At 45.1% G+C, this 22,635-nt stretch overlaps 1 protein-coding gene across 3 annotated transcripts in view; it reads right to left on the bottom strand.

The window, feature by feature from the left end:
* The window catches only part of utp20 (UTP20 small subunit processome component), a 126,460-nt gene that overhangs the window by 76,194 nt on the left and 27,631 nt on the right, over positions 1–22,635 (bottom strand). For all 3 annotated transcript variants that reach the window (XM_078567673.1, XM_078567674.1, XM_078567675.1), the window contains 10 exons: positions 17,313–17,474; positions 15,015–15,106; positions 14,140–14,245; positions 13,369–13,519; positions 10,699–10,761; positions 8,108–8,266; positions 6,934–7,010; positions 6,393–6,472; positions 4,207–4,450; positions 2,390–2,575 (listed from right to left, as the gene is read on the bottom strand). In XM_078567673.1, the coding sequence (XP_078423799.1) occupies positions 2,390–2,575; positions 4,207–4,450; positions 6,393–6,472; positions 6,934–7,010; positions 8,108–8,266; positions 10,699–10,761; positions 13,369–13,519; positions 14,140–14,245; positions 15,015–15,106; positions 17,313–17,474 (1,320 nt within the window). The remainder of the gene's footprint in view (positions 1–2,389; positions 2,576–4,206; positions 4,451–6,392; positions 6,473–6,933; positions 7,011–8,107; positions 8,267–10,698; positions 10,762–13,368; positions 13,520–14,139; positions 14,246–15,014; positions 15,107–17,312; positions 17,475–22,635) is intronic.

Raw genomic sequence — 22,635 nt, 5'->3', positions numbered from 1 at the left:
AGCTGCAGGTTCAAGCTCCACAGTAAGTGCATAATCTGGGCCGACACTTCAGAGGGGAGGCAGTGGTATAGCGGTATTGTCACTGGGCTAGTATTCCAGAGGCCCAGTGAGCACATGAAGTGCCAAGTGGGTCCCTTGGACGCGCAGCACACAATTCACCATGGTCTACAACTAATTAAAATGTTGGCAGTGTGGGGACATTGCAGTCAACAAACTGTTCATGGGTTTAACGTTCAGCTGGTGGGAGAGACATTCTGTGTCGTGTGTACAAGTGGCCAGGAGCTCATTAAAGCAGCAGAACTTCAGGCTCACACACAGCCTGCCAGGCTGAAACCCAAATGATTACCAGCGAAAGACATGCAGTGTAAATACACGCTTACAGCAGGCCCAACAAGTGATAATAACTTGGCTGCCAGCCTATATAATTTTTGGCGAAGGCTGGACAAAGTAAAGCACTATCATTTTTTTTTTTTAAAAGCATTTATTTATATCCATAGAATTACACAGTATTTAAAACTCAGAAACAGGCTTTTCAGCCCAACTGGTCGTGCTAATTGCTGTAGCCCAGTTATTTGAATCAAACATCATGATCCAAACAGTTGCTGCACTGCAGCAACTCACCAATATTCCTTAGACAGCACCTTCCAAACCCACAACATCTACCATCTAGAAGGACAAGGGCAGCAGAGGCATGGGAACGCCACCTGCAAGTTCCCTTCTAAGCCAAACACCATCCTGACTTGGAAATATATCGGCCGTTCCTTCTTTGTGGCTGCATCAAAATCCTGGAACTCCCTCCCTAACAGCACTGTGGGTGTACCTGTGGGACTACAGCGGTTCAAGGCAGCTCACCACCACCTTCTCAAGGGCAATTAGGAATGGGCAATGAATGCTGGCCTGGTCAGCGACGCCCGCATCCCGCGAAAGAATAATTAAAATAAAGAGTGTAACAAAAGCGAGCAGACAATTTCCTTTTCCAGTTCCAGTACTACAAGAAGTGACATACTTGAATGTGATTTCTAAGAGATTTTTTTCAAAGAGCTGTATGCCACAAAAGGGACTGTTATCGGCAGAGCTTCAAATAGATAAAAGTGCCAAAACTGCTGAATATTATTATTCTTGAAGCGCAAATGACAAGCAAAGTATTTCAGCAAAACACCAGCAACCTCCATTTGCATTTCAGCCAAGTTCCCAGCTGGACATCCTTGTCCGTAACTTTTCAACACCAAGATATGTTCATAGAACGATACAGCACAGATGGAGAGCATTCAGTCCACTGTGCCTGTGCCTGTGCCGGCTCTCTGGTACAGCTATCTAATTAATGCTACTCCCCTGCTCTTACCCCGTGGCCCTGCAAATTCTTACTGTGTAAGTATTTATCTGTGATCTTGTGGTGCAGTGGGTGGCGTACCTGCCACTGAGCTGAGCTCCAGTTCCACCCCAGGACCTGATGGTTATCAAAGGTGGTTTATAACAGATGGAGGTTGATTAACAACCTGCACATCCTTCCAACACACACAGCAATGGCAGGCGGTAAAGAGAGGGAGAGATTCCTGGTCAGCCACGGTGTTGGAAAAAATGCTGCAGCCTCTACCATCACTATTCACAGCTCCAGGCTATAACATGCATGCAAAAGAATATGTTGCCAAGGCAACACGAACTCCGAGAACTGTAACACAACACTACAAATATTTACCCAACTCATTTTTGAATATTACTATTGAATCTGCTTCCACCACCCCTTTCAAGCAGCACATTTCAGATCACGTAAATCCCGTCAATGAATTTTTAAAAAAAAAATACATTTTTTAAAAATGCAACTGGATTGGTGTCATTCCTCAACGAACACCACCAAAATGGATTACTCAGTTAACCATCTTATTGGGATTTAATTGTGTTCTTATCTTGATTGGTAAAGGGGTCAAAGGTTACGGGGAGAAGGCGGGAGAATGGGGTTGAGAAACTTATCAGCCATGATTGAATGGCGGAGCAGACTGGATGGGCCGAATGGCCTAATTTCTGCTCCTTTATGTCTTATGGTCTTATTGGCTGCTTGATTTCCTATGAGACATTCAAAAGTTCTTAGTTTGCTACAAAGCACTTGGGGATGTCCTGGAGGCCCAAAAAGTTGAATTGGAGCCTTGGTGCACTTTAATAAAATAAAAAATAAAATAAAAGTGAAATCTTTTTATTTACAGAGATGCAAATTACAGCATGTACCTCCAAACCCAACCACCAGAGTGCTCTTTTATATAAAGGGTACAATTGAGTCTCCAGTTAACGCCCACCACATGAATATAATTAAACATCCAGTTAATTTATAACTCACCAAGGGCAAACAGAGATTTGGATGAGTTCAAGTTGAGGGAAAGTACTTCAATGTACTTACTTTACAGCCGCCCTTCTGGGCCTCTTCCCCACAGCAAACCCGAGTTCTTCAGGATCTGCAACCTCATAGTCAACGGCAACGCACCCATCCTGCGGTTCCGCAGCTGTCGCCTTCTCTTCAGCGTGCTGCTTCTTCCTGATGTTCTCAGCCGGAGCTACCAGTAAATCCGCTGGGTAATATTCATTGCTAAATGAAGCAGAGAGACAGGTCATTTGCTGGCAACATTCCCTCTAAGCTGTGCAGCAACCCACAAGTCCCACGCACAAGTCAGCCCCTTTAAATAGTTAAAGGGGCCTCGCACTTAAAGAAATTGCCGCTCACTCAAAGAAAATTGCCAAAAATCTTCCTTCGAAATCATTGTTGTCCCATAAGTTAGTCACTAGCCACATGTGGCTAACTGGGAATCCAGATGTGACTACATGCATTTCTGATTAGCAAATAAAGATGAGTAATAGATACTGTCATTGATCACCTGATCAATGCCTTCTCACATGGCATGTGTGTGAGAGCCTGTTGCTTTTCATTATTTGTTGGTAAAATGATGAGATGGAAAGCAAAGCGTGCAATTGTTTTTTTTGATTGTTGAGTGTTTTACCTCCTTGATTACTGACTGGAGGGAGTTATTAAGTAAAGAGACACATGAAAAATATTTCGCTGGATTGTGCGTGGCATTTTCTACTAAAATTAGTCTAAGTGGATAAAACGGTACCACCACAGTCTGACCTGTGAATAATCAGTGATTTCTATTGCGCAGCACTGCCAATGATCTAGTAATCCTGCTCCACCTTGTTTCTTTAAAACAGCAAACTGAATGCCCAATGTTGCCAACATTAAACATTGCTCATCTTTTAAGTGTTTATTCTTAGCACGTGGCGTTTAACAAGATGGCATTTATTGCCCATCCCTAGTTGCCCTGAGGCCATTAGGCATCAACCCTGTAACGGGAGACTGGAGTCACACGCAGGCCAGGCAAGGGATGGACAGCACATTTCCTTCCATGCAGGAAACTACCGAGCAGTTTGGACTTGGAAACAATTCATCATCTTTAATGGTTCACAAATGATTGACCCCCGCCCAACCTCTGCCTTACAGGTCCAGTAACAGATATTGGTCAATCATGCTCTGCTCGCATTCTCCACAGCTACAAACAGGCTGGGCTACTCATGGCTCTCAATATCTCTGAAAAATACTTCTACTGGCACTATGCCAATTGCGTTGAGACGGAGGTTACGTTAAACATGTACAAGACACGAGTTCAGCTTCAGCTAGGTATTGCGTCGAGTTCTGGGTGCCACACTTTAGGAGTATTGTGAAGGCGTTGAAGAGAGTGCAGAGCAGATTCACGAGAATAGTTGCAGGGATGAGGAACTTCAGTTATAAAGCTGGACTGGAGAAGTTGGGATTGTTCTCCTTGGAGAACAGGAGCCAAGAGGAGATCTGAGAGAGGTATTCAATATCATGAGGGGTCGGAACAGTAGATAGTAAGAAACTGTTCCCACTCATGAAAGGGTCAAGAACAAGGGGGCACAGGTTTAAAGTAATTAGCAAAAGCGATACGAGAAAAACTTTTTCACGCAGCAAGTGGTCAAGGTCTGGAATACACTGCCTCAAGAGTGTGGTGGAAGCAGGTTCAATCGAGGCGTTCAAAGGGGAATTAGTTCCTTTTCAAATAACAGTTTATGTGCAGGGTTACGGGGAGAAGGCGGGAGGATGGCACTGGGTGAATTGCTCCGTCGGAGAGCCGGTGAAGATGTGATGGGCCAAACGGCCTCCTTCTGCACTGTGACAATTCTGTGTAAAGCTTTTTCTCGACTTACTTAATAAACCTTAGAAGCAAAGGAGAGAGCTCCCTGGACCGAGGCTCTACTCTGTCAGCGAAGTCACCCATTGCCTTCCAAAGCAGGAAACGGAAGTTGGTGCGATCCGTTCTCTCGCTGGATTTAGTTGTCAACTGAAGTTTATCCTGGTACAGTCTTCTGATAATAGCTGTCGGAATATTCTCAGTACTCGCTGTGGCCACTTCCTTCAGGGACTCTCCCAATTCATATCTTAATTCTCTCTCTTTAAAAAAATGTAGTTAATATTAAATACAAATTTAAAACATTTACATTGGAATGTTAGACATCCAACACTATCAATAATTAATAGGAACTTAAGGAAAATTATGGATTCAAAAGTTAAGAACATCTATAGATCACTCCAACTGTATAGATATTAAATTACAATTGCTTCACTTAAGATATGTAACTAGATAATGTCACTGGACTAGTAATTCAGAGGCCCAGGTTAACGTTCTGGGGACACGTGTGCAAATCCCACCCTGGCAACTGGTGAAATTGGAGTTCAATTAATAACCTGGAATTAAAAGCTAGTCTCATGACGATAAAACAATCAGATTGTCATTAAAAACCCATCTGGTTCACTATTATCCTTTAGGGGAGGAAATCTGTCATATTTAACTGGCCTGGCCTACATGTGACTCCAGACCCACAGCCATGTGGTCGACTCTTAACTGCCCTCTGAAATGGCCGAGCGAGCCACTCAGTTGCACCAAACCACTACAGAGCAGTTGAGTAACAGCAGTGTGGGTGTCCCTAAGCCACATGGTCTGCCACGGTTCGAGAAGGCAACTTAGCAGTATCTTCTCAAGGGCAATAAATGCCGGCCTTGCCAGCAAGCCTCACATTCCAAAGAGTAAAAAGTACAGGCAGTTAGATGCGGTCTTGCACCCAGAGTACACCTGTTCCACTCCGCCTATCACACTTCAAAGAGGCGGAATTTTCAAGGGTGGCCACTTTTTTTTTTGAAAATGAGAAAGCGTTAAGAAAATTAATAAATCTGGAATTAAAAGCTAGTCTCAGTAACGGTGACCATGAAATGAGGAGATTGTCATTAAAAACTCATCTGGTTCACTCATGTGGAAATCTGCTGTCCTTACCTGGTCTGGTCTACATGTGACACCAGGCCAAACTTACAAGTAGCTGCAACAACTCTGAGTGACCGTGACAGCTTACAACCAGAGCTAAATATCCAAATTTTCTGACTGAGAGTGGTCAAAACAAAACAACCACTGGCTATTTTGGAATGTCCCAAGGGCATGGACAGAGTAGATAGTCAGAAGCTTTTTCCCAGGGTGGAAGAGTCAATTACTAGGGGACATAGCGTGTCTGGAATTCGCTGCCAGCGGAGGTGGTGGAAGCAGGTACGATAGTGGTGTTTAAGAGGCAGCTTGACAAATCCATGAATAGGATGGGAATAGAGGGATACGGACCCCGGAAGTGCAAAATGTTTTAGTTGATGGGAAATATGATCGGCGCAGGCTTGGAGGGCCGAAGGGCCTGTTCCTGGGCTGTACTTTTCTTTGTTCTTTGTTTTTTGTTCTTTTTGACATGGGGGTGTTAAATAAATATCGGGTCTTTTTTTCCCCACCAGAAGTCTTCTTCTCCAGGCTGAATAATTGTCCTCTGAATAAACTCTTCCAGTATCGTCTTCTCAATTAGACTGTCAGCCTGAAAGGGACAGTTTCACCATTGCACCAAAAATAATACTGATTAGCACACGGGATAGCGGGCTTTCAGATGAGATGTCAAACCGAGGGCCTCATCTGCATAAATGATCCCATGGTACTACTTTGAAGAAGAGCAAGGAAATTCTCCTCAGTGTCTTCACCAATATTCATCCTTCAGCCATCACTTTATACTCATTATCTGGGTCATTACCACATTGTTGCTTATGGGATCTTGCTGTGCACAAATTGGCTGCCGTATTCGCTACATTACAACTGCGACTGCACTTCAGTCGCACTTCATTGACTGTAAAGCGTTTTAGACAGCCTGAGGCTGTGAAAGGCACTATATATATATATATATATATATAAAGGCAAGTCTTTCCTTCTATGGGGTGATCCTCTTCCTTACAAAATGCCAACACTTCTCTGGCCAGTGCAACGGGAGATCAATCGATACATTAGATGCAGTAGAGAAAATCTCCTGGTTTTGTTTACCTGCAAAGAGAGTTGCCTGGTCCAAATGTTCATAATAAACACGCCAGAATGCTTTATTTTCCATTCCACGCGCATGTGAACTGAAAGAGGAAAGAAGATAGCGCGGGATACTGAAAGATTACAATTAATTTCTTTTGGGATCATCTAAAGTTCAAATATAACACACTAGATTATATTGAATACTGTTAAAATCAGCTGATCAAACTTGATATCTCCTATCGAATTCAGTAACAATTCAATAACAATATACACAAACACAGCGCTGATTCAGATAAAACAGAAATTGAACAAAATGTGGCAACTTTCAAATTAATCCTATTAACTGCAAAATCAAGTGTTTATTTTAAAATTCCTATTTCATAGCTCCTACTGATGACGAGCATTGAAGAGGGGATCCAAACTTTTACTAAAAATACAGCCTTTGAGATTAATTATTTTTCAGTTTTGTTTCTATTTATTGGGGTGGGGGGGAGGGGGCGGAGGGAAGGGGTTTAAGCGTGAAAGACATTGTCAAGTGCATCGTAACTTATGTAATACTTACACAATTAGCTCTATCACCGGGTCCCACAGTGCACTGAAGTTTATATAGAGCATTCCTATCAAATACTGAAGGGGAACCTGGAAAAAAGTCATACAAACTGGTAAACAGAGCACCCAACACAGCAACAAAATATTCACGACGTACAGGCTGGGGCGTAAGCTTCAATCAACTCGCCATTTAACTGAAAAGTGAACTGTTCCAGCTTCACGATAAGATAAAAGCAAAATACTGTGGACGCTGGAAATCTAAAACAAGAACAGAAAATGCTAGAAAAACTCAGCAGGTCCGACAGCATCTGTGGAGAGAGAAACAGAGTTCACGTTTCGAGTCCGTGTGGCTCTCATCAGACCTGCTGAGTTTTTCCAGCATTTCCCGTTTTTGTTCTAACACACATTGAGTCATGATCCCCGATGTCACAAAAATAAGATTAACAAGTTATTATGGTAGAACTCTTCCTGTACAACTACCCAAAACTTTAAAAAAAGGCAGCAGCGAGTGGAAAATTGCTAGGAATGTACAAAATGTCAAGTCAGCATGAGTAAAGGGAAACAACGAAGTGATCCAGAGGCCCAGGCTAATCCTCTGCAAAGATGGGTTCAAATCCCACCACAGCAGCTGGTGGAATTTAAATTCAATTAATAAATCTGGAATTGAAAGCTAAGTCTCATGAACCCATCTGGGTTCACTAATGTCCTGAAGGGGAGGAAATCTGCCGTCCTTACCTGGTCTGGCCTACATGTGACTCTAGACCCACAGCAAATGTGGTTGAAATGAGTGAGCAATCCACTGACTTTCAAAGGCAATTCGGGATGGGCGACAAATGCTGGCCTTGCCAGTGATGCCCACATCCCGTGAAACAATAAAGAAAGAAAATGCATCAGGTATAATCCATTGAAGAATCCAGGTTCAAGATGCTTACTTTTATCCAAGACTAGTCCTGTCTTTTCTCTTTCCAGATGTTGGCAGCCCTGCTTTGTATCTCCACTGTTTCCAGTCAAAAATGTTCAAACACCAGCACAGAACGAGCTTCATAGATTAACTAAAGCAGATGCTAATATTATTTTAAGCAATACAATTATGCCCGGCTTTGAACCCTGCTGGGCTTAGTCCACTGGTTTTCATCCCCTTCCTAACACTTATGCACAAATATAAAAGAACAGCCCCCACTCCTTACCTCATCATACAGGCCGTCAGGGACACACGGCTGTACCAGATCATGTCTCAGCTTCCTCAGGTGTAATAGTTTCTCCCTGTAGTCATGAACAGTTGCAGGAACGAGTTCAGCTTGGAGTAAGATGGCAAACACAGACTGAAGCTCTCCATCACTCTCATCCTATACAAACATTGGAAAAGTTTGTACCTTGATGGTAATCTTTTGGTTAAACCGTTCCAAAATCTAAAGTCTAAACACAATTTCTGTTCATCTTTCTCCATTTTAAATCCCTACCCGCAGAATTATAAAGGAAACCATGTAGGTAAATGGGTCACACTAACTACCTCTGCCACTGAGGATGGGTGAAGGTAACATTTTCATTCCCTGTTTGTTAGTCTGTAAACAATATGCCTCAAAAGCTAATGGACAGGTTTCAATAAAACTTGGTACACGATAGGGTACAGCCCAAGGGAGGGCTGAATAGTTTTTGGTGAAGATGTGAATCCGGATCCAGGTCCTGTAGGTTTTTTTTAAAAGAATCTGTTACCACTGGGAGATACGGTAAATTAACTTTCTTTAAAGAATGTTGTGGGTTATTTGTTTGTTTTGGAACATTGTAGATTGTCTCAGCTGCTATGGTGCAATTTGTCACAGCTCTCAAAACGTGAGCAGAGTTTTCAGAACAAAGGGAGATGGTGGCGTAGCGGTCATGTTACAGGACTGGTAATCCAGAGACCCAGGGAGATGCTCTGCGGACACGGTAGCGAATGGCATTTTAATTCAATTAATAAAAATCTGGAATATAAAGGGTCTCAGTAATAGTGACCATGACAACTATCATCGATTATAAAAACCCATCTGGTTCACTAATGCCTTTTAGGGGAGGAAATCTGCCATCCTTACCTGGTCTGACCGACATGCCACTCCAGGCCCACAACAATGTGGTTGGCTCTCAATTGCCCTCTGAAATGGCCTAGCAAGCGACTCAGTTCAAGGGCATTAAGGCTGGGCAACAAACGCTGGCTTTGCCAGTGATACCCATATCTTATGAAAGAATAAAAAAATGCCAGATGTGGAGTGGTCTGAAGCCTTCTCAGTGAGATGGAAGCTCTTAATAAAATGATTTGTTTATTTTATTCAGCTTTGCAGTTACAGAGCATCAACCAGGCAGGGAAAAGCCTCAAGAAAGAGCTGCATGGTTGTAATAGCTTTTGAGTTAACACAGTGTGGCGATGGTGCGCACTCTACGGAGCATCCTCTTCACTTGTTACATGTTTTAACCTACAGTGCCATCTCTGGTGTGAAGGCGCAATGACTGCATGACTTGTTTACATTGGCCGTTTGCATTGACCTGAATTTTTCCCTCGGTCGGCGGGCCCGGGAGGGGTTGGGAAACAGGCCCCCGACCGTGAGGTGCAGGCTTCACGCTGGCTGGCCAACTAACGGCCAGCCAGCAAGAAACGCGTGCCGAAAAGCTCAGCGCTGCCAGGGCAGGGGGCAGGAGGGCAGGCAACGGCGTCACCCCGGGCACGGGCGAGCGCTGCGAGAGAGCACCCTGAAGGCAGACAGCTGACTCAGGGAGCTGCAGACCTGCAAACGATAAGATAAAGCATTAAAAAAAAGCTGGAAAAAATGCTCATGCAGCACAATCAAGCAACTGAAAGCGTGCCTCATAAAAATGCTGTCCCCAGGTATTTATTTTTATTTTATTTCCTAACGGAGGTTTCATCCCGACCTTGGATGAGGTTTCATGAAAAATGTAAAGGCCGCCTGGCCGATTGGCCAACCGTTAATGCTGGACGGGCTACGAAAAGTCACGTTCAAATGCGCCATTAATGGGCTTAATTGCCCGCTTAATTGTCGGCAGGCACGCTTTCAATTGCAGTGCGCAACAGCCAAGCGAAATATCGCACGATGACGTGGGGAAGCTCGCCCGATGTCATCTCGTGTGATTTTACACCCAATCGGGTCACCCCCCGCGAGACATAAAATTCTCGCCATTGTGAATGTGGACAAGAATAAGGACAAAATATAGGACCTTAAAATGAGGACTGAGCCAAGTCTGCACATCACCTCGGCCTCCCCACTTTCGAAGGCCACCTCTACAGCTCTGCTCTGAGTTACCACCTTCAAATTCCTCACGTGAGCTCAGCTCCTATTCTAATCTCCGTGAAGCAGCATGGGTACTTCTATATGTGCTACAGGTGCTGTATCAATGTTAAAACAGATTTCTGATGCCCAGTAGTTTTCCAGAGTACTGGCGGGGATATTACAATTGGGCGTAAGTATAAGATAGCCACTAATAAATCCAATAAGGAGTTTAGGAGAAACTTCTTAAGAGAGTTGTCAGAATGTGAAATGTGCTAGCTAAGCGAGCAATTGAGGCAAATCGTACAGATACTTTTAAGGCAAAGCCAGACTAACACTTGAGGGAAAAAGGAATGAAAGGATATGTTAATAGAATGAGATGAGGAGGGCTGGAAGGAGGCTTGCTTGGGGTATAAACAGCAGTTGGCCCGAATGACCCGATTCTGCACTTTTTAATGTCATTCTATTTGTATCTAATAATTTCCATTCTCTTCTTGACAGGGCAAATGCAGGAAATTCCATACCTCAACTCTTTTTTGTAACTGCACTTCAAAATGATTCATGATCCTCAGCGTTAGTAGCCGCACCTATTACATAGAAAGAGACAAATTTTTATAGAAAAACAGTGAACAGTTAAACACTCAAGAACTGAAAAACAGAGCAGGTACCAATGAATGTGTTCCTACACAAGCTAAAATGTCTACATGCTGAACAAGAATTATTAAGCCCAGGACAAACTATTTCAAGTTTGCTGATTTGATTACAAGCACATGCCTTTTGCAATAATATAGATTAAAACAGAACCACTTACCTGTTCTTGCGTCGAGACAAAGCCAATAGGGTAGTCAATCATAAAATAAATCCAAAACATTTAAGGCACAACATTCATCAAAAGAACATAAGAACTAGGAGCGGGAGTAGGCAATTCAGCCCCTCGAGCCTGCCCCGCCATTCAATACGATCGTGGCAGATCTTATTTCAGCCTCAACTCCAATTTCCCGCCCTCTCCCCATAAACTCTCAACCCGTTACTAACTAAAAATCTGTCTTTCTCCTCCTTAAATTTATTCAGCGTCCCGGCATCCACTGCACTCTGAGGTAGTGAATTCCACAGATTCACGGCCCTTTGAGAAAAGTAATTCCTCCTCATCTCTGATTTAAATCTACCCACCCCTTAGCCTAAAACTAATTCTCAGTTTCTGCTGCAGAATAACATTGCTTGCAAAATTCTACTTATAACATCAGGTACAACTTGAGAAACTGTTCAGATTGATGGAAAGGCCAAGAACCAGAGGACACCGACTTAAGGTGACTGGCAAAGAGGCAGCATAAGCAAAAACTTCTTTTATTTTTAAAAAAAGGGAGTAGTTAGGATCTGCCCGGGAATGTGGTGGAAGCAGATTCAATTGTGGCTTTCAAAAAGGAATTGTGTATTTCTCTGAAGAGAAAAGATTTTTGAGGGAAAAGACGACAGAGCCGGTATGGGAACGATGGGCCGAATGGCTTCCTCTATTGTGCAACCATTCTATGAGTTTGTACTCTTCACAGCAAAACAGTGGCATAACGGTAACGTTGCTAGACGAGTAATCCAGAGGCCCAGGCTAATTGATCTGGGGAAACAGGTTCCAATCCCACCACGGCAGCTGGTGGAACTTGAATTCAATGAATAAATCTGGAATTATAATGGTGACCATGAAACTATCACCGATTGTGGTTAAAAACCCATCTGGGTTCACTAACGTTTGCCATCCTTACCTGGGCCTGAATTTTTCCCTGTGTTGGGCGGACTCGGCGGGAGCGCTTGAGAAGCTGCCGCTCACGATCGGCTCCGCACCGCGATTTCACACGGGTGAGCCAATGGAGGCTGGCCCTGTGTGGATCGTGAGCGGTAGCGCTACGCTACCTATGCGGGTGGGGGCGGGGGGAGAGGGAGTGGGCCTGGCGTGCAGTTTGCTCATGCACGCAAAAGAGCGCTTCAACCTCCCTGAGGCACAGAGCTGCCTCGAGGAGATTGAAGCGTTTTTTGAAAAAAAATTAATAAATACAATAAAAATTCAATTAAACATGCCCCCCCCCCCCACCCTCATGTGACTGTGTCACCTGAGATGGGACATGTTTTTAATTTCAAAAGAAAGTTTTTATTTAATTTGTCAACAGCCTAAGGAAACCTCATCCCGCTCGTGGGATTATTGCCCATCCCCAATTGCTCTTGAGAAGGTGGTGGCGAGACCAGGAGCTCTGAAGACCTGTCAGGAATAGGGGGCAATGGTGCTGCGATGCTATTGTCACTGGATTAATAATCCAGAAACCCAGGCTAATGTTCTAGGGACAGAGGTCCAAATCCCACAAAGGCAGCTGGTGCCAAATCTAGAAGGTGGTGGTGAGTCGCCTTCTTGAACCGCTGCAGGCAACAGCGCTGTTAGGGAGGGAGTCCTAGGACTTTGACCCAGCGACAGTGAAAGAACGGCCGATATATTTCCAAGTCAGGATGGTGAGTGGCTTGAGGGGGAATTGGAGGTGGCGGTGTTCCCATGCACCTGCTGCCCTTTGTGTTCTAGGCGGTAGAGGTCGTGGGTTTGGAAGGTGCTGTTGCTGCAGTGCACCTTGTAGACGGTCCCCGATCCTGCCACTGTGCGGCAGTGAAAGAGGGAGTGAACATTTAAGTTGGGTGACAGCGCACTACTTCAACATGAGAGAATCTTTATCCATGTGGCTTTGTGAATGGAAAATAATCAGCTGAATCTGGATACTAATCAGGCTAATGCTCCACTGCAGCACTGAGGGAGTGCTGCTTTGTCAGAGATGCTGTGCTTTTGATGAGATATTAAACCAAAAGCACCTGACTGCCCTTTCGTTGGATGTAAAAGATTCCGTGGCATGATTCAAAGAGCAGGAGGCTTCGCCCTGGTATCTTGGCCCATATTTAACCTTCAACCAGCAACAATAATCGAGAATAAAGTGGCATTTTGTCAAAATGCTGCTTGTGGGACATGGCTGTGTGAGAATTGCCCGTCATGACTTCCCTGTTAACAGTGACTGTACTTCAAAAGAATCCAAAGGCTATGAAGTACTTTTGGATGCCCTTCAGAGATGTAAATGGCTATTAATTTAATTATACGAACGCAAAAACGAGTATCGAATACAATGGCAGTTCTAACATGGACAGTCACCCTAGAATATTGAAGATTTAAATACCTTTGAAACATCTGTTGAAAGATTTGGTCGCAATTCCTTGAACAGGTCAAGCAGGGAGTCTTGCGAAAGTAGATCATCATAGCCACATAAAGCTAATCGAGTGTAGTACAGGTCACCCAGCAATAGAGCAGAGGGGTTAGACGGAGAGTTTCTGAGAAAATGAAACCACTGTTAAAAATGGTGGGCCTGATTCATCAAACCTAGCAGCAGGCAACAGAACAGGTCAAAAGCATCGCACTTTTACTTAAAAAAAAAATCAAAATAACGTCCTGCTACAAGGCGCAACTCACTTTAATCTGTAGTTCCAACACTTCATTACTGCATGGGTAATGCATAACTCCAGTATTGTGTTTACTTGGAATGTCAAGTTGTACAAATACTTCATTCGCCTCCCGTGAGCAGAGGCAAGGTACCAGTAACTATACACCAAAATACAAGCAAAATTCTGCGGATGCGTCAGATCCGAAATGAAAATAAAAAGGGGCTGGAAAAGCTCCGGGGGTCAGGCAGCATCTGCGGAGCGAGAAACAAGTTAACGCTTCGAGTTCAGGAGAATCATCCTATTGGACTCGAAACATTAACTCAGCTTCTCTCTCCACAGACACTACCAGACCTGCTGAGCTTTTTCCAGTGCTTTCTGTTTTAATGCCAGATGCTACACATTCTCATCAGTCACTTTGCTGATGGGCTCCATAAATTCTCAACCGCAAAATGCAATTCGTGGCTCTAAGATTTTCAAGTCATGTCGCAGCAGTTATAAAAAATACTTACTTCATCAAATTCCTTACACGTTCTACAGGCAGGAAGTTGAGAATGTCCGAGGGCTCGGTTAGACTTAGAAGGGTGCTGACTGCTTGACAGGCAACGTACATCCATCCTATCAAAAGAAGCAAAGCCCCAGTCATGGACAACCCCATCCAGAAATAAAGACTAATTTGCCCAAAGAGTCACGTCTGTCAAGATCACAAAGCAGGCACAGATCAGCAAGGCCACTGGGGGCCCAACTTAGCACATTCCATCCAGAGTGACGCTGTAAGACTTCACAGCATCTTAACTATATCTAATATGGCTTCAGGTTTCTGCCTCAAATTTTCTTATCAAGTGTTGATCATTCGGTGGATCAATTGGAATTTTATCAGTTTCTAACTGAGGCAGAACAAGCGAGCAGGGAGCACAGAGGTGTTTGAGAGAGAAACGGACAGCGAGCAGGAGCGATGGAAGCGGGCGCCGAGCCGGGGCCAGGGGGTTGGTTGGGGTTAACGGGTGGCGAGCCGGGGGGGGGCAATGGGTGCAAGTGGGGTGGGAATGGATGGGGGGGGGGGGGGTGAAGAGGGGGAGGGAGAGGGAGGGAGAGGGGGAGGGGGGAGAGAGGGAAAGGGGGGGAGATGGGGGGAAAGGGTGGGTGAGGGGGGGAGAAAGGGGGAGGGGGAGAGGGGGGAAGGGGAGAGGGGGGAGGGGGAGAGGGGGGGGAGGGGGAGGAGGAGAGAGGTGGAGAGGGGCAGAGACAGGAACTTGCATTTATACTGTGCTCTTCAAAACCTCGGGACTCCCAAAAAGCTTTGCAGCCAATAAAGTGCTTTAGCAAGGAAATGGTTGAAATAGTATAAAATGAAACTTGCCTTCCCCTGGAACAGCAAACTACTGACCTTCGTTACTGGAGTCACTTTCTTCCTGGGCAGTCAGAAGCCAATTAAGAAAAGACTGAACTGGGACCAAGACTTTTTCAGTTTTCATTGGCCTGCGTGAAAAATGGAGGTGGTAGATGTTGTTAAATTAAATGAATTGGATAAGTTGGAGCAAAACAGTGAAAGTGAGGCAACGCACCCCAGATGCGGAAAGAGAACAACGCAAGTTGCACACTTCACAGCACAACTGGACTAGCCAGTTAACCTGGCTTTCTGCTTCTGAAAGCACATCCCATGCCCCCTGGGCTCTGCGCCATTCCTTCACAGCAGGGCTCGTGTACCCCTATGGCCCGGAGAACTACGCTGCTGGGAGTATAACTCCTGACTGGCCGGGTAGGTCAAAAGGTCACAACAGGGCCACCAGGAGCCGAGAGCCAGGCTAGTGGGCTGTCCACAGTTACAGAAGCGACCCAGAGACAAGGTGGGCCTCACAAAATCTCTCCACCAGAAATAAAAACAGAAAATGCTAGAAACACTCAGCAGGTCAGGCAGCATCTGTGGAGAGAAAGAGAGTTAACGTCTCAGGTCGATGGCCCTTCATCAGTGTTTTTTTTTTCAGTTTTTATTTCAGATTCCCAGCATCTGCAGTATTTTGCTTCTGGGAGCCATTTGGCCCATCATGCCCGTGCTAGCTCTTGCAGGGAGATGTCCAATTTAGTCCCACACCCAGCTTTTCCACCCCCCACCCCCCCTGCAACTCTGAAAATTCCTGCTCAAGTACACATCCGACTGTCCTTTGAAAATTCCTGTGGAATTTGATTCCACCGTTGTTTTAGGCAGCAGAATGCGAATCTTAACCGCCTGAGAGAAAAATAAATTCTTTCCCCTCTAGCTCTTCTGCCAATTGTTTTAAATCTATGACCCCCCCCGGTTACCAACCCACACGCCAGAAGAAACAGCTTCTCCCTCAACAAGACCCGTGATTTTGGGCATCTGCACTAAATATCCCCTTAACCTTCTCTGCATTTGGGAGAATAATCCCAGCTTTTCCAGTCTCTCCCTAAAACTGAACGTTCCCCCATCCTTGGTATGATCCCAGTGAACCTCCCTCAGCACCCTCTTCAAGACCTTGGTATCCTTACTGAAGTGCGGTGCACAAAATTGGACGCAATGCTCCAGCTGAGGTCTAGCCGAAGGTTTGCAGAGGGTTAGTATGGCTTTCTTGTTCTTGCACTGAATGCTCCGACTTACTAAGCAAAGTATCCCTCACACGTTCTTAACCACCTTCTCAACCTGTCCTGCCACTGTGAATATGCACCCTCAGGTCCTTCCGCTCTTGCAACTCACCCTCCCCTTTAAAATAGCACCATTTAGACTATAAGCTGAGAATTAATATAATCTTGAGCGATTAGGAAAGCAAATGGAATGTTGTTGCTTATTACAAAAGGAATGGGATATAAAAGTGGAGCCGTTTTTGCTATTGTTGTACAGGGCATTGGTGAGACCACATCTGGAGTACTGTGTACAGTTTTGGTCTCCTTATTTAAGGAAGGATATAAATGTGCCAGAAGCAGTTCAGAGGAGGTTCACTCGGCTGATATCTGGGACGGGACGGTTATCTTACGAGGAAAGATTGGACGGGTTGGACCTGTAGGCATTGGAGTTTCGAAGAATGAGAGGTGATCTTATTGAAACATAAGATCCTGAGGGGACTTGACAGGGTGGATGTTGAAAGGATGTTTCCCCTTATGGGAGAGACCAGAACTAGGGGACACAGTTTAAAAATAAGGGATCTCCTATTTAAGACGAAGATGAGAAAAAAAATTCTCTCTCACATGGTCATGAATCTTTGGCACTCTCTTCCCCAGAGAGCGGTAGGGGCAGGATCAATGAATATTTTTAAGGCAGAGGTAGACTAACACCCTTGTTAGTCAAGGATCTAAGGTTATCAGGAGTGGGCGGAATGTGGAGTTGAAGCCACAATCAGATCAGCCATGACCTGATTGAACGGTGGAGTAGGCTCGAGGGGCTGAAAGGTCTACTCCTGGTCCTAATTTGTATATTCTTATGTTCCTAAGTGGTATAATCTGCTGGATGCAAGACAAGATGGAACTTTGATCAGAGTCAAATATTCGTTTGGAACAGGTGACAGTGGTGGATATGGATTGTCTGGTGTTCCCACTTAGCACAATCTAACTAAACACAGACTGGGAACTTAAGACAGGCAATAACTGGGCTGCCCAGATGTGTGTGTAGAGATCACGTTCATTGAGGTCCGTTGATTGCAAAGCTAAGATACCTCAAAATGGCTTTTCTCACCTGATATGAGGAAGAATGACAAGAGCAGCCCAGCTATACGCAAGGTTCGATCCCCCTCCATCTTCGGGTAGGTGCAGCAAAGACAGGATGAAATCTAAAACCAGAGTAACGGGTCCTCCACTCTTCATGCTGTTGCAATCCTTTTCATCACTCAAATGGGAACTGGAGGACATTTAAAAATTATTTATTCGATTAGTATGCAGGATGTGAGTGAAAATGCACCAATGCCCAGCTTCCTGAAGCTTTGCACATTCCAAAATTACACTTCAGATCAATAACTTATTACACAGAACATGCAGCACAGAAAGAGCCCATTTGGCACGACTAGGCTGTGCTGGTGTTTACGCTCCACACGAGTCTCCTCTCATTCCATCTCAGCTTTTCAGCTTATCCTTCTCTTCCTTTTTCTCTTGGGTTCCCTGTTCTAGCCACTCTCTGGGCAAAAATACATTTCCCTTACTTTCCTGTTGGGTTTATTCGTAACCATCTGCTCTGGATGGCCCCTGCTTCTGAATTCTCCCACAAATGGGAGGATTTCTCCACATCTACAATAAAAGAATACTGCGGATATTGGAAACCTGAAATTAAAAACAAGAAGTGCTGGAAATACTCAGCAGACCTGGCAGTATCTGTGGAGAAAGAAACAGAGATAAGGCTTTAAGTCGAATATGACTTCCTCAGTTTACCTCTCCACATCTACCCTGTCCAACCCATTCCTAATTTTAAAGACCTCTGCGAGGTCACCTCTAAATCTCCTTTCTAAAGTAAAAATCCCTAAACTATTCAATCTATCTCAAAGCTGTGACCATGTTAGAAATGCAGGTCCCTTTAAGGCTAAGCCAGGATAAGCTTCAGAGTGAATTGACAGCAGGTGATGTACATTGAAACCCGTACTTTAGAGCTGGGTTTTTGCCCCAGTAAGGGGGCTTTTGCTTCTGGACAGGGAAAGGTTCCCAAAGTGAAGAGTGAAAACTGGTATTTGTTCTGAACTATAGTTTAACAATAAAACAGTTGTGATTCACAGAATGTCTTTTGCTACCCGATTCAGTAAATGGATATCCATCGATTAAACAAGCTGCAATCTTTCAGCTCTGGTACCATTCTTGTAAATCTATTTTGTACTTTCTCCTGTGTTCGCTACGTCCTTTTTATAAATGGAGAGCAGACTGTGCACGGTACTGTGAGAACAACCTGATCAAGGTCCTATACAAGTTTAATAAAACTGCACTACTTTTCAATTCTAATACCCCCAGTAATAAATCCCAGTGCTTTAGCAGCATTTTGAATTGTTTTGCTAACCTGCGATGCTGCTTTTAATGATGTGTTCATCTGTATCCCTGGACCTCTTTGATCTTTTACCCCATTCAGTTATATTTTCCCAAATATAGGGAATGCTTCCTCTTATCCAATCAAAGTGTGTGACCTCACATTTATCTCTGCTGAACGTTCATTTGCCACTTAACTGCCCAGCTGCAATACCATCAGTGAGCAGACAGCAAAGCGTTTTCTCAGAAGGTCGTTGTGCCAAGTCCCCATGAATATTCAGTTAGTGAAGCAAGCATCATTTCACGTGCACATCACTGCATTTAAATGGACTGCTATATTATAAACAAAATGACAATTTAGCAGCACAAGCTTTGCATCACACATCGGCACTTGTCAGGATTACAGACAGTATTGCAGAATTACACACTCCCACTCATTGCCTTTAGGTTGAGCGGAAACCAGTGGGTTCTCAGGAACACAGCAGGTAACAGCAGTGGAACATCAACTTCGCAATTTCATACACTACTGCTGTGGATTCCAGTGCTGGCTGCCAACTGACCTGAGCTTTCCCATTCACTCAGTATCCATTCTAACAACAACAACATCCTGCATTTATATAATGTCAGATGTAAGAAAACATCCCAGAGTACTTCACAGGAGCATAATCAGGCTAATATCGACACCGAGCCAGATAAGGAGATCTCAGAACTAAGAGCTGGGGAAGCTCAGCAGGTCTAGCAGCATCTGTGGAGATGCTGATGACCAGCACTTTCTGTTTTATATCAGGCTTCCTTCAACCATTCTATGAGCAGTAGGAAACTGGCAGTATCACCCTGTTTCAATTCAATATCACTTTATTGTCTATATGGAAATTCATTTTGGATACATTGCTCATCCAAAAGTTACATATAAATGAATAACAACAATAAACGACCCTATCACAGAGGCACAACTTTAAATTGTATTAAAAATTATTCCAATGCATTTGTTTTTAGTCTTTCATGGGATGAGGGCAGGGGAGAGTCAACCACATTGCTGTGGGCCTGGAGTCACATGTAAGCCAGACCAGGTAAGGATGGTAGATTTCCTTCCCTAAAGGGCATGAGTGAACCAGATGGGTTTTTATGACAATCGATGATAGTTTCACGGTCTTTTATTCATTTACGGAATGTGGACTTCACTGCCTGAGACAGCATTTATTACCCATCCCTGGTTGCCCTTGATAAGGTAGTGGTGAGCTGCCTTCTTGAACCGCTGCAGTCCCTGTAGTGTGGGTACACCCACAGTGCTGTTAGGAACGGAGTTCCAGAATTTTGACCCAGCGACAGTGAAGGAACAGTGATATATTTCCAAGGATGGTGAGTGGCTGGGAGGGGAAACTTCCAGGTGGTGGAATTCCCAACTATCTGCTGCTCTTGTCCTTCTAGGTGGTAGTGGTCGTGGGTTTGGAAGGTGCTGTCTAAGGAGCCTTGATGACTTCCTGCAGTGCATCTTGTAGATGGTACACACTGCTACGACTGTGCGTTGGTGGTGGAGGGAGTGCATGTTTGTGGATGTGGTGCCAATCAAGTGGACTACTTTGCCCTGGATGGTATCCATATTCTTCAATGTTGTGGGAGCTGCACTCATCCAGGCAAGTGGAGGGTGTTTCATCACACTCCTGACTTGTGCCTTGTAGATGGTGGACAGGCTCTGGGGAGTCAGGAGGTGAGTTACTCATCGCGCGATTCCTAGCCTCTGACCTGCTCTTGTAGCCACAGTATTTACATGGCTAGTCCAGTTCAGTTTCTGGTCAATGGTAACCCCCAGTAGGCTGATAATGGGGGATTCAGTGATGGTAATGCCATTGAACATCAAGGGGCGATGGTAGGGTTCTCTCTTGTTGGAGATGGTCACTTGTGTGGCACGAATGTTACTTGTCACTTGTCAGCCCAAGCCTGGATATTGTCCAGGTCTTGCTGCATTTGGACATGGACTGCTTCAGTATCTGAGGAGTCGTGAATGGTGAACATTGTGCAATCATCAGCAAACGTCCCAATTCTGACCTTATGATGGAAGGGAGGTTATTCATGAAGCAGCTGAAGGTGGTTGGGCCGAGGACACTACCTTGAGGAACTCCTGCAGTGATGTCCTGCAGCTGAGATGACTGACCTCCAACAACCACAACCATAACCATCTTCCTTTGCACTGGGTATGACTCCAACCAGCGGAGAACTTCCCCCCACCCTCCCCCGATTCCCATTGACATAGGAGTTTTGCTAGGGCCCCTTGATGCCACACTCGGTCAAATGCGGCCTTGATGTCAAGGGCAGTCACTCTCACCTCACCTCGGGAGTTCAGCTCTTTTGTCCATGTTTGAACCAAGGCTGTAATGAGGTCAGGAGCTGAGTGTCCCTGGCGGAACCCAAACTGGGCATCAGTGAGCAGGTTATTGCTAAGCAAGTGCCACTTGATAGCATTGTTAATGATCCCTTCCATTACTTTACTGATGATCGAGATTAGACTGATGGGGCGGTAATTGGCTGGGTTGGATTTGTCCTGCATTTTGTGTACAGGACGCACCTGGGCAATTTTCCACATAGCCGGGTAGGTGCCAGTGTTGTAGTTGTACTAGAACAGCTTGGCTAGGGGTGCAGCAAGTTCTGGAGCACAAGTCTTCAGTACTATTGCAGGAATATTGACAGGGCCCATAGTCTTTGCAGTATCCAGTGCCTTCAGCTGTTTCTTGATGTCACGTGGAGTGAATCGAATTGGCTGAAGACTGGCATCTGTGATGCCGGGAACCTCCGGAGGCCGAGATGGATCATCCACTCGACACTTCTGGCTGAAGATTGTTGCGAATGCTTCAGCCTCATCTTTTGCACTGATGTGCTGGGCTCCTCCCTCATTGAGGATGGGGATATTTGTGGAGCCTCTTCCTCCAGTGAGTTCTTTAATTGTCCACCACCATTCATGACTGGATGTGGCAGGACTGCAGAGCTTAGATCTGATCGGTTGGTTGTGGGATCGCTCAGCCCTGTCTATCACTTGCTGTATGTGTTTGGCACGCAAATAGTCCTGTGTTATAGCTTCACCAGGTCTACACCTTGTTTTTAGGTATGCCTGGTGCATGCCCTCCTGCACTCTCCATTGAACCAGGGTTGATCCCCTGGCTTGATAGTAATGGTAGAGTGGGGGATATGCCGGGCCATGAGGTTACAGATTGTGTACACGTACAATTCTGTTGCTGCTGATGGCCCACAGCACCTCATGGATGAATTGCTAGACCTGTTCGAAACTTATCTCATTTAGCACAGTGGTAATGCCACACAACACGATGGAGGGTATCCTCAATGTGAAGGTGGGACTTTGTCTCCGCAATGACTATGCAGTGGTCACTCCTACCGATACTGTCATGGGCAGATGCACCTGTGGCAGGCAGGTTGGTGAGGATGAGGTCAAATATGTTTTCCCCTCTTGCTGGTTCCCTCACCCAGGCACCACCCCTCTAGCAGCTATGTAATTTAGGACTCAGCCAGCTCGGTCAGTAGTGGTGCTAACGAGCCACTCTTGGTGATGAACATTGAAGTCCCCCACCCAGAGTACACTCAGAGTACCGTTGCCACCCTCAGTGCTTCCTCCAAGTGATGTTCAACAGGAGGTTTCCTTGGCCACGTTTGACCTGATGCCATGAGACTTCATGGGGTCCGGAGTCGATATTGAGAGCTCTCAGGGCAACATCCTCCTGACTATATACCGCTGTGCCGCCACCTCTGCTGGGCCTGTGCTGCCGGTGGGACAGGACATACCCAGGGATGATGATGGTGGAGTCTGGGACATTATCTGCAAGATATGATTCCGTGAGGATGACTATGTCAGGCTGTTGCTTAGCTAGTCTGTCAGACAGCTCTCCCGATTTTGGCACTAGCCACTTTGCAGGGTCGACAGAAACGTTGTCGTTTCCAGTGCCGTCTGGTTTCATTCCTTTTTTATGACCTTCTAGTGGTTTGTTACAACTGAGTGGCATTTAAGAGTCAACCACATTGCTGTGGGTCTGGAGTCACATGTCGGCCAGACC

The sequence above is a fragment of the Cetorhinus maximus genome, chromosome 22, assembly GCF_964194155.1.
Source record: "Cetorhinus maximus chromosome 22, sCetMax3.hap1.1, whole genome shotgun sequence".
Taxonomy (NCBI): Eukaryota; Metazoa; Chordata; class Chondrichthyes; order Lamniformes; family Cetorhinidae; genus Cetorhinus; species Cetorhinus maximus.
This window is presented reverse-complemented; position numbering and strand designations above follow the sequence as displayed.